The 12401-nt window shown below is 32.7% G+C and overlaps 2 protein-coding genes and 1 pseudogene across 3 annotated transcripts; 2 read left to right on the plus strand and 1 right to left on the minus strand.

Annotated features, from left to right (window-relative positions):
- Nucleotides 1-2463: 2463 nt before the first annotated feature.
- Nucleotides 2464-3589, plus strand: LOC140875935 (protein LIFEGUARD 4-like; annotated as a pseudogene).
- Nucleotides 3590-5319: 1730 nt separating this feature from the next.
- On the plus strand, nucleotides 5320-7330 carry LOC140875374 (protein ANTAGONIST OF LIKE HETEROCHROMATIN PROTEIN 1). 2 transcript variants are annotated; one of them, XM_073279041.1, is made up of 2 exons: nucleotides 5320-5512; nucleotides 6128-7330. In XM_073279041.1, exons 1-2 carry the CDS (start codon nucleotides 5344-5346, stop codon nucleotides 7213-7215), a joined length of 1257 nt encoding a protein of 418 aa, XP_073135142.1. In that variant the 5' UTR covers nucleotides 5320-5343; the 3' UTR covers nucleotides 7216-7330. The 2 variants fall into 2 exon arrangements, with proteins under 2 accessions (XP_073135142.1, XP_073135143.1); XM_073279042.1 differs by having other exon boundaries at nucleotides 6140-7330.
- A 252-nt stretch (nucleotides 7331-7582) lies between these two features.
- LOC140875909 (uncharacterized) lies at nucleotides 7583-9125 on the minus strand. The gene is made up of 2 exons (XM_073279742.1): nucleotides 8897-9125; nucleotides 7583-8130 (listed from the first exon to the last, which is right to left on the minus strand). The coding sequence occupies exons 1-2, from the start codon at nucleotides 9027-9029 to the stop codon at nucleotides 7748-7750; spliced, it is 516 nt and encodes a 171-aa protein (XP_073135843.1). The 5' UTR covers nucleotides 9030-9125; the 3' UTR covers nucleotides 7583-7747.
- Nucleotides 9126-12401: the final 3276 nt, after the last annotated feature.

Genomic DNA, 12401 nt, shown 5'->3' on the forward strand with positions numbered 1-12401 from the left:
TAAATTAACTTTTAGAAAGAGTTGATCTTTTCGTTTTATAATTTATATTTTTCATATGTTATATTATATATAATAAACCAATGACATAGATTAAAGTGGTATTGAAAGTTAATGGAGTTAAATATATAATTTTTCTACTCATAAATATTTCACTTGGTTTAATTTATTATTTATTTTTATAAGTGTTAGTTTGTTTACAAATATATTACATTAGTTTAATAAAATTTGGTAAAAAATAATGATTTAATTATAAATTATTAATAACTGTTAATTAAGATGCTAACTTCAATTATGTTAATTATCATATTAATTTTTTATTATATCCTCATTCAAAATTTTATCATTTTATAAAAGTGTTTTGTTTGATTTTTTTACCAATTAAAAAATTTATGTATCTAATAATGATAACTAATAATCACTTTAAAGTTATAGAGATTCATTATTACTCATGTCTCTATATGGTTATAAGTTTATAACTTGAAATTATCGTTAGTATTTAAATCGGATTGAAAAAATTAGTGTAAATGGGAAAATAGATTTTTTGGTCCTGTAAATTTTTTACTTTGCGTTTTGGTCCTCTATAGTTGCAGATTTTAGTTTTAGTCCGCTATCTTTATTTTTTTGGCCATTTTGTGGTGTTGATGCTGTGCTGATGTAAAACTGACGTGTATAATGTCACATAAGTATTTTCGAAGAAAAATGACAGAATTTTTAAAAATAGGAACATACGGGACTAAAACTAAAATATGAAAACACAGAGAACCGAAATCGCAAAGTGACAAACATACATGACCAAAATTATAGTTTTCCAAAATAATATTCTATATATCTCCTTACCATGTTATGTATATAATTACTGAGTCAATTAATTGAAATAATTATATATTATGATTTAAGTTGATTAAAAAATCATTTAAATGTATAAATGATTTTTTATACCTGCTCACCATATTACATATAAATTGATTATTAGAGAACATTCGTCTTTTGGTTTTATAATTTATTCATTCATACATTGTATTATATATAATAAAACAGTTGACGTAGATTAAAATACTATTGAAAAGTTAATCATGTTTATATAATATTACTACTTCTAAATGTTTCACTTGGTTTAATTTATTATTTATTTTTTAGTATTCATTTGTTTACAAATATAATGTAATAATTTAATAAAGTTTGATAAAAAACCGATTTAATTATAAAGTATGTGTAGTAATTGTATAAAATTTTTCTATAATAAAATATCATTTTATCGTATTATATTGCAGATAACCCAATACTAATCAATATAACTTTCAATTCATATTTGACCAAATATAAGTAAATTAATTGAATATTAATTGTGAAATGCAAATATTCAATTATTAATATGATATTTTATTGAATTGACTAAAAACAACCTGATATCACGTGCGTAGCACATGTTTTTTTTCTAGTTATATATATATATATATATATATATATATATATATATATAGATTTGTTATTATGAGCACCCATGATGCGCACTTTTGTGTGCAACGCTGACGTGACATCTTCTACATCCAATAGGTGAACACCACATCAGCAGGTGCACACATAAGTGCACATGATAGGTACTCACTATATCAAAACTCTATATATATATATATATATATATACAGTCATGATCCACTGCACACCAGTGTGCAGGGATTTTGTGTGCACCGCGCGATGTTCGCGCGAACATCTAAAAAAAATCAGATGTTCGCGAGAACATCTCAAATGTTCACGCGAACATCACAGGGTGCACACAAAATTCCTGCACACTGGTGTGCAGGGGAACAAGATTATATATATATATATATATATATATATATATATATATATATATATATAGTACTTTTCAGCTGTCCAACCATTCCTGCCCAACTCGTCCGCGACCACTAAAATCCACTACCGGGTTTTAGTTGTTTTTTTTTAAAAAAATTCGTATCACTAAAATCCACTACTGGGTTTTAGTTGTCGGGGACGAGTTGGGCATCATTGGTTGGACAATTTAAAATTTATATACATATAGAGAGAGAGAGAGTACTACGTACGTACGTAAAACAATGCTGATAAGCAAATTAAGAGATCGATCATATTTGAAATTCAATGCTGATAAACAAATTAAGAGATGGATCATATTTGAAATTCAACGCTCTATGACATCTATATATCATTTACATTTGTATATCGACCCGGCGGCGGCACCTACCTATACAAATATATAATTAAGCTCGTCACTAATAAATCAAGCATGTTGTAGGTGTTATTATAATTAATTAATTAATAATTATTTGCTTAGGCCGCCCCACTTGTTCATGATCAAGTCTTGGTCAATATGCTTGAGTAATTGTTTGTTGATACACTATTTTTGAATTCAACATCTATATATATCAGCTCAAGGTTTCATGCACACTATTTTTGAATCCAACATGGCACTGGAACTATATATGTATATAAAACTGTGCATGTTAGGAAATGGCGGGGAGGATCTATTAATAACGTACACTTCAAATAAAAACTAACAATATAATCTGTGATCTAGTGTAGTGATGGAGTCGAAAAAGGATGACGTGGAGGCCGGAAGTCCGTTGTTGTTGTATCCGGAAAACCCCCAACTCCGGTGAGAAAAGTGTACTCCATACTGGCTCTTCAGCTTCTCGCCACCGTGGCTGTCGCTGCAGTGGTCGTGAAAGTGCATCCCATCGCTCTCTTCTTTTCTACCACAAGGGCTGGCCTCATTGTTTATGTCGCAATCATCTTCGTGCAAATTATTGGTAAAGGAAAATCAATTATTTATAATTATTAATTTCTTTAACGGCCTGTTTTGTAGTTTTGTTTCCTCTGTATTACTATCATCAGAAGCATCCCTTGAATTACATACTGCTCGGGGTGTTCACTGTGGCCTTTGGTTTTGCTGTGGGCATAGTTTGTGCATTCACCACCAGTGAGTATATTAATTCTTGTAATTAATAATATATATTGGTGATTTTTAAATCCCAATTAATTATTTAAATTAATTTTAATGAATTTACAGGCAAAGTGATTCTGGAGACGGCGATCGTAACAAGTGTGGTGATTATCAGCCTGACCATATACACATTCTGGGCAGCTAAGAGGGGACAAGATTTTGCTTTTCTTGCTCCCTTTTTGTTGACCCTTCTCATCGTTCTTATCGTCTTTACCATTTTGCAGGTTAATTAATTTGGAGATTATATTCAAATTTTTTTCGTGTTTCCCTTTAAGGCTTTAACTGAATTAATGGGATCGGAGTAGCTAGCTAGCTAGCTAACATATATATATATTAATTGCTGCATGCAGATATTTTACCCAGGCAAGATATCTGATATGATCGTTGGGTGCATTGTTGCTGTCATATTCTGTGCTTACATAATCTTCGATACGGATACTCTGATAAAGCGAAATACGTATGATGAGTACATATGGGCTTCAATTTCTCTTTATTTAGATGTCCTTAATCTATTCTTACGGATTCTTTCTGTGTTCGACGTTGCCGAGAAGTGAATATATATGTATGTACGTATCGACGTTCATGTAAAAATTTGTTCAGAAATTAATGGAACACGGTCGAGAACGTACAAAAAGTACGTGTTTGTTTGTGTGTTAGTTTTGTCCCACGTCACCATAAGTTTAATTAATCACGACTTTTGTATATCTAAGGCTAGCTCATTCGGACGCCATAATTGTAATTCTGAAAATATCAAAAGGTGAAGGGTGGTGGTGTGTTCACCTGAATGAGCAATTTTGCATGCTCTCCAATCTTGACTGGTCGATATCAGATTGAACTCTTCACTAAATTATTCTGCACGTTCAAAAAGAAGTGCATCACACATAAACTAACACATTTCTCTTTAGCTGTTCAACGTGTGGAATATTTTTTATACGGTTAATCAAATCCTATACTATGAGTGTTACTCAAATTATGTATTCGATGGTGATCAATATATAACATAATTAATTAATGTGATATTGTTGATGCAGAAAATCATGAGACATCGAATTTTTGGTTAGAATAAAACTCTTAAGAGCATGTACAAGGGGCGATCAAGTTGAGCGATCAAGCCCAACTTGATCGCCCCATTTAAATATTGCCCCCTCCAAGGGGCAATGATATTGCACGAGGAAACTTCCTCTGCAATCAAGATTGTGGGCCCCGCGCGGACACTCTCCGCTCCGCGCGATGAAGGCCACAAATCTTGTTTTTCTTTTTTTTTTTAATTTTTTTTCGCGTGGCCCCACCAATCTTTTGTTTTTCTTTTTTTTTTTTAACTTTTTTTTAAACATGGTAGGGAGTTGATCTATTATTTTAATTTATAAAAATGATTTTAATTAAAAATAAATTGTTAAAAAAATAAAAAAATTTAAGAATAATTAATAAAAATATTTAAAAGGTCAATGACTATATTTTTCAAAATCAATGAAATTTTATTTTTAGTGTCAAGTTTAATTCATGTGTTTTTTTTTCATGTTTGTTTTTTATTTTGGAATATTATGTATGCTTTTAAAATTATTATTTTTTTATTTTTTTAAAAAAATTTATTTTTTATTTCTTATATTTATGTACATTTTTTTAATGTAGTTTTTAAATTTAATTATGTTTATTTTTAATTTGTTATATTTATGTGTATTTTTATTATGTTTGAAAAGCATTATTTAATTGATTAAAAAATTATTATTTCAACATCACCACTACAACATCAACACACCATTGTAGGAACAAACAATGAAGTTATCAACGCTGACATCATCATGCGATCAAGTTATCAACTTGACCACATCAACTTCCTCACATCTTTGTACATGCTCTAAGATAAGTTAAACTAGCTCGACCCTTTTTATACATTCATTTAATATCTTCACATGACATGAAAGTTTCGATTTCCATTCCCCGTCTGTCTGAAAATCCAACCGAATGATTAAAAGCAATACTTATATTATAATAATAAAACATGTATAATAATTTTGAAATGAAAATGAGCTAATATTGTTGTTTTTTGAGATGTTAAAGATGGAAATGTATATGGTGATAGCTACATTTTTTAGAAAGAAAAATAAATAAATATATAAATGAAACATGTTTGGTGAAAATTTTGAAAAGTCCTTGATATAATTAATTATTTATTAAATACCATGATCCCATCCCATCCCATCCCATGAAATTGGGCCTTGTACAATATAACCGGTCCGTGGGCTTGGAACTGAAAGCCATTCATTAAGTTCAAAATACCAAATCCGGTGAATTCGAGCCGACAAGTCAAAATTTGTACCAAATAATTAATTAACACTCGCTGTTCAATTTCAATTCCAAGGGCTATGGTTCCTCCCAAGAAACACAAGCATAACACGAATTCTAACAAATTTCCAAAAACCAAGAAGAAGAAAAAGAACAAGAACAAGATCTCGAGCTCAGTTCCAGTGGACAATAAAGCCATTGATTCTGAATGGTGGGTTGTTTTCTTGAACAAGAACTCTTCCTCCCAAGGTACTTTCCCGCTTCCTCTCCGTTTCCGTCTTATCCTTCAGGTTTTGTTTTATAGAAATCCAGCTGTAAAATTTCAAGTTGGTCTAGAGGTTACCGTACCTTCTAATTTGTGGTAACCCTTATTTGGATCTGAAAGATTACATTTTTGGGAACGTTGTATAGCTAGCTCGGTAATTCCAATTTTGATGTGGGTTCTTGTTTTTCTTCTCTGTTTGATTATCCTTGCTTGGATTGTAATTTATGTACTTTTTTTGTTACTTTGTTGCTGCGGGGAATTATTGATAAAGAACCTGAAGCAAACATCCTACTTTTCATTTCGGGTTGAGCTTTTATTTCGGATTTCTTGGGATGCATTATGTGTTTCCGAATTTATCTTTAAACTCGCAGTGAGTTTGAGCTTCATTTGAAGTTTAGTCGGCCAGTGGTTCTTTTACTTATTGTACATTCATATTTCTCTCTTCCAGTATGGCCCTTCAAATTAGATAATATATGATTGCTCAAAAAGAAAACACTTTTAAGCCCTCAGTAATCGATTAAGCTTCAATGCATTTTCTATCATGTAATTTTGTGTATGTGATTTTAAGATGAAATAATCTTTTGTTTTATGTGGATAAGAATTATCTTCAGGTCCAAATGTGCCTCATGATGAGGAGGAACTTTTCAAGCATTTCTTCCGGTTATCGAAGAAAACTTTCGAGTACATATGCACACTGGTTAGAGAAGACCTTATCTCCAGACCTCCTTCTGGCCTCATCAACATCGAGGGAAGACTCCTAAGTGTCGAGAAGCAAGCTGCCATCGCATTGAGAAGATTGGCTTCTGGTGAATCCCAAGTCTCCGTTGGATCTTCTTTTGGAGTTGGCCAGTCAACTGTTTCTCAAGTTACGTGGAGATTTATAGAGGCCATGGAAGATCGTGCCCGCCACCATCTCAGATGGCCTGACTCGAGTAAAATGGAGAGAATAAAATCCGGTTTTGAATCATCTTCTGGATTGCCTAATTGTTGTGGTGCAATAGATGCTACTCACATAGTGATGACCCTCCCAGCTGTTCAAACTTCAGACGATTGGTGCGATCAAGAGAACAATTACAGTATGTTTGTGCAAGGTGTTGTTGATTCTGAGATGCGGTTTTTGGACATTGTAACGGGGTGGCCTGGGGGCATGCCAGTTTCAAGATTATTAAAGTGTTCCGGATTTTACAAACTTTGCGAAAGTGGTGCACGTTTGAACGGAAATGTAAAAGTATTATCTGATGGAGAGGAGGTTAGAGAGTATGTAGTTGGTGGAGCGAGTTACCCTTTACTTTCTTGGCTTGTAACGCCATATAAAGATGATGAACACTCGGGGTCTAGATCTGAGTTCAACCCGTCTCTTGAAACTGCAAGATCTGCTGCTGCCAAGGCATTTTCACAGCTGAAGGGTGGTTGGAGAATCCTTAACAAGGTTATGTGGAGACCTGATAAGAGGAAACTACCTAGTATTATCTTGGTCTGTTCTTTACTGCATAACATCATAATTGATTGTGGAGACAGATTGAATCCAGATGTTTCTTTGTCTGGCTATCATGATTCTGATTATATGGGACAGATTTGTAAGCAAGTAAATCCCGCAGGAATAACAATTAGAGAAAACTTAATGAAGCATCTGCGAGGCAGAAAACAAAATGTAGCACAGCCTTTGGCTCATGTTGCAACGAGCTGATTCTTTTGAGTTTCGTGCTGCTGTTTTCTTAAATGGGGAATAATTAAATCTGATGAGCGTGTTAAAAAAAATTTGTTTCATGATGCTTTCCTTGTAATTTAACTGTTTTTTGCTTTATAGCATGTTTCTTGCAGAGTTTTCCAATCACTAGACTCGTAGTATTCCTGTTATTGTTCAAGAGGAATCATCAAAGATAGATTTTGCAGGGAAGTAAGGAGGGAAGATAGTCCAGACTGAAGTCTTGGAAAATTAACGACTCATTAAGAATCGATAATTCCAGCCCAGTCTCTTCGCCTGAATATCATTTAAATCTGGACAAGCCAAATGGTTGAAAATATTTAAAAAATTAAATAAAAGGCCATGCATAGGCACCCAAAATATAGAACATTAGAGGTAAGAGGAATAGGATGCTGCATTTACAAAGCCATAAGATGTGAGTTCCAGATTCTTAAACTGCTAAGTGCTAAACACAAAACTCCAATACAGAAGTTGACAGTAAAACAAGTTGGAAACTAACAAGTACAAAATATAATCAAGAATCAAAACCAGAGTAGATGCCGTTCTCTCTCAACATCCTTTTCTCTTCTTCGACGTAATTCTTCCCTCTGCTTACCTGACCAAGATCCCGCTTCCTCTTCTCTTTCTGCTGAAATGATAGATTCCTTTTATCTTTCCGTGTCTGTGCGTTCACAAGCTCCTCCCCGCAGGCAATTGATGCCCTTGTTTTCTGTCGTTCCTCAAAGGATTCTTCCTCCTCCTTCGGTCGAGTTTCTTTCCCTGTGGACCAAGTCCAGTCTTGTTCCTGCTCAGGCTCCTTCGGTGGTGGCACTTTCAAGACGGATAATCCTCCTTTGTATCCATGTCGAATCAAAGCTTCAAAATCTATGCCTTTGCTCTTTTTCTTAGCAGAATCCTCTGCAATTGAGAAAAAAGTTTGAATGTAAGCCCATCAACGGTTTCCACATCGTGCATAACATCACACTTCCTTTTAATTGTCCTCATTCATCCATTTAGCAAGCAATACTATACGACATACATGATACATATAACTTTCTTGCAAATATTAAAAAGAACATAAATACATAAACACTACAAATTTTTTAAATTTCCTTATGTCTATTGTTACGAGTTCTCAAAACTCGACTCTCCTAGAGATAAATGTCAGAATATCGATCCATCCACCGAACAAGAGACTCAAGTCTGAACATCATAACGACGGCTTTCCACCTCGAACAACAACAGTTATCATCAGCCTACTGCATCAAGGTCGCAAAATGATTCGGAATTTCCTTTATACAATTTTTTTTTTAAAAAACAAATTCTTTTAAAAGAGTTTATTTATTTTTAGAGACGGGTCCATTCACATGGGTTGAGATTAAAAAAAAAAAGCCCAAGATCTTATCTTCCTTAGAACTCAAGGATCCAATTAGGTCTTACCCCATCAGAACCATGTATGTCGTATAGTATTGCTTGCTAAATGGATGAATGGATCAAAATTCCAGAATCACAGTTTCATTTCATGAACTACAATGCATCATCAAATCAAATGAGATAGGATGCTCAGGGAACCCCAAAAACCCAGCAATGAACATTCCAGCTCAATCTGAAACCACGCAATCAACCTGAACTCGAAAAGTAATGGTAAAATCCAAGAAAACCCACGAAAACTTACAACGCATACCTTTCGAAGCCTTGAGCTTGGACGACTGATTCTTGTTCTCTCTAAGTTTAGATTTCGAGCTCCCATCATTATTATCGTCGGAAGATTCCGTATCATCGTCTTCCCCATCACTCCAAAGCAAACCCCTCTTCATTATTCGGTGTAATATGGACGACCTAGGGCTTGGGGATCACCGATTTAGGGCTTTACGGGCGGGCCAAATCAAAGACTTTTGGTACAAAATCTGACCTTTGTTTCAAAACTCCATCGTAAATAGGCCTTTTTAAATCATACCCACTAAAATTTTCATTGTTCTGTGTGTAATTTTGAGCCCATTTGGGAACAACATATAGTTTAGGATAACCATTTATTTTTTAAAAAAAGTGATTTTCTTAAAATGTCATGCTTTGGTTACAATAATCATTTCTTAAAAAGCATTTATTTAAACTCAAATAAATACTTTTTTTAAAAGTCAGAAATTTTGGCTTTTTGACTTCTGCTTATGTTTTTATTTAAAAAATCAATTTTTTAACATTTATCCAAACACTAAAATTGCTTTTGATTTTTTTTTAATAAAAACACTTTAAAAAAACTGATCGTATTTAAATGTTTTTTTAAACCAAATAACTTTTGTATCCAAAAAATTCAAAATGACTTTTTTTTCTCTAGTCTCTTCTTGCATAAAATTTTTTTAGGGTAAGAAGCTTAATATTGTTATGTAAGAATTAAGTCGTCTTTCATTATGATTCGTCGATTTTATAGATGTAGATGTAATATGGTCAAACAAAAAACTGACTACTTTTTTCACATTTTTGTCCAAATCCAAAGTCTTCTCTTCATACTTTGCACTTAAACCGTGGTTTTCTCATGTTTAGAAACACTTTTTTAGTTCGATTTTGATGGACTTTTGGGTAACTGGACTTTACATTCGTGAATAAAAGTAGATGTTCACGAGAAAATTCCATGTTGAATATGCTTTTAGAAAACACTTTCTAAAAGATCCATTTTAATATACGCAAATAACTCCAATCCATCTCAACAAGTATGCGTTGAAACCACTCAATTTCATCCCAAACTAATATGCTTCTTGGACTTGACTTTATTGATATATAAATTAATAAAACAATGAGTTTGTGGTAGCCACCTATAGACATGAATCATGCACCAATAATTGATCCAAAATATAAGTAACACAGAGAGGCTATTGGTGTATTGGGCAACTTCAATCATGCAACGAGCTAGGGTGATGAAGGCTAGCTAGGGAATATAATATCAATGTCCATCCATGATATTGATTTGAATCTCATGTCACCATTTTTTTTTTTTTTTTTTTGGAAAAATCTCGAATAAGAATTATAACATTGCAAACACTTAATTAGCTAGCCACATTTTAATTACTTATAATATATGTTATTTTTTGAGTTCTTGGTAGGTGATCGATCGATGTTTATGAGAGGGAAAAAAATTTAGAGCCAACCCATATGCATGGGCCCAGGCCAGGATATATATATGTAATATGATGTTATTAAAAGTTACTATCTTGATTTAATGGCATACTGCAAGGACCTGTGGTACCACTAATTTTTGGGACCCCATTTGCGTTCTTTGTGTGCTTTTATTTTGTAAATGGAGTGGGTGAAAATATATAGCATTTATATTTTTCAAATATGGAATTTTGGAATGGTACAAAACCAATTCAACAAATTGAAGGAAACTCATTAAGAATTGTTGAACGTATGCTTGAACTAGAGTTTATGCGAAGTCAGAAAATGTAATTAATTATGGCAGTTCTTTCCACATAAATAATAGTTTAATTATTCAAATATGAATATAAGATATTCATGTGAACATCATGGAAACATTTAATGCATTATACAAGATATTTATACAAACATCTTGGAGTGTCGATAAAATGTCCAACAACTAACGCCCAAAATATCATATCTCATTGTTTTTGCTTTACTAAATTATATATATTTATGTAGCTAGTTAGAATTTGAATTGTTGAAAAGCTTTGGCCTTTTCCTTTTCCATGCATGTCCTTTCCTAGCATTCAACCAAAGTTTTCTCACTTTTTTTTTCCTTTATAAAAAGAACGAAATGCAAACATAATTCTTTTTTGATTTTCTTTTACTTTACTCTTACACATTCTACGAAATAATAGGAACATCAGATTTTCGAATCGTAATCACATTAGTTTTGCAGATACAAATTCAAAGGAAGCCAAAGTGACATTATTTTTTTTTATTACTACTACTTTCCCAAAATGATAAGCACGTCTCAAGGAAATCCATTGTTTATTTATTTTATTATATGGGAAAACCAAGAATATGGGATGCCACGAACTTTTTCTACCGTGGGTCTCAAGGTAGGATATATTCAAAGCACCAACAAAAATGATGGCTAACTCTTGAAATTTCATATATAATATTTTTCAAAATATAGAATTTAATTTTTTAAAACAATACTAAATTTTGATGATTTTTTCATTAAGTGCTTTACTACTTTCAACTCTTACTTTCTATCTGAATATTATATTATATTTGAAAGAAAAATGGAGCTCTTTTGGGTTGGAAGTAGCATGATTAGACTAATATGACACCCCATTATTGAGACAAGAAAGGAGTCTATTATTACTAGAGGGTGCTTCACTAAATATTGTTTGTCTTTTGGGTCTTGCTAAAGACTATCCATAGGGAACCAATTTAAGCGCATTTGGGGTTTTATTCTCCCCTCAACATCATTACTTTAATCCTAGGAATCATTACACTAAACGAATACTCGATTGCAAATGAATCTTGAAAATGAAAGAAGAGCGACATGTGTTTGGGCATATGCAGCATGTGGAGGGAGATGAGAATATTCAACTAAAATAACATCATAGAGAATATAATCCCAAAAATAAGTATTTTATTTGAGGAAAATATCACGCGATACATTCTCATGAGTCACGAACAATTTATCCGTGAGAACGATTTCGTGTGAGGATCCCACTTTTTTTTGTGTGTGTGTTTATTTTAAATCTTGTGATATTCATTCACTCATGCAAATGGAAGTTTATTTAAATCATTCGAGAGATTGGTGTATGTATGATATATTGTTGCCACAAATTCCCTAAATTAGATCCTACATTAAGGTAAATCGAAGAGCTTAATTAGTAATACCCGGCAAAAGCTACACAATCCAGTTGAAATGTGCTTGGAAACAGAGCTTTCATAACGCAAAGATACACACCGCAGAAAAAAGTACAACCTAGTCCTCCGGCATGCCAAATCTACATTGGGAAAATGACCATTCCATGACACTAATATTCCATTTCATCCAAACCCAATAAAGTTGTTGAAAGATTTCTCAAAACCCAATGATTTTACACTCGAAGAACGAATATTTTTCAACCAAAAAAACAAAATAAACATCACAAGAACATATTATGGCTGTAAAATAGTTCTATTTTGTCTATTCACAATGCTTGAGAAGAAAATATACAAACATTTACTGACATTATATCTGCTTCTGCATGCTGAAT

Source organism: Henckelia pumila, chromosome 1 (genome assembly GCF_033568475.1).
Source record: "Henckelia pumila isolate YLH828 chromosome 1, ASM3356847v2, whole genome shotgun sequence".
Lineage (NCBI taxonomy): Eukaryota > Viridiplantae > Streptophyta > Magnoliopsida > Lamiales > Gesneriaceae > Henckelia > Henckelia pumila.

Excerpts from the sequence above, each read along its gene's own strand:
- LOC140875909 (XM_073279742.1), bottom strand. The coding sequence starts at position 9,029 with ATGAAGAGGGGTTTGCTTTGGAGTGATGGGGAAGACGATGATACGGAA. Across the intron at positions 8,131-8,896 it reads CAAGCTCAAGGCTTCGAAAG|AGGATTCTGCTAAGAAAAAG; the intron begins GTATGCGTTGTA and ends TCTCAATTGCAG.
- LOC140875374 (XM_073279041.1), top strand. The coding sequence starts at position 5,344 with ATGGTTCCTCCCAAGAAACACAAGCATAACACGAATTCTAACAAATTT. Across the intron at positions 5,513-6,127 it reads CAAGAACTCTTCCTCCCAAG|AATTATCTTCAGGTCCAAAT; the intron begins GTACTTTCCCGC and ends TATGTGGATAAG.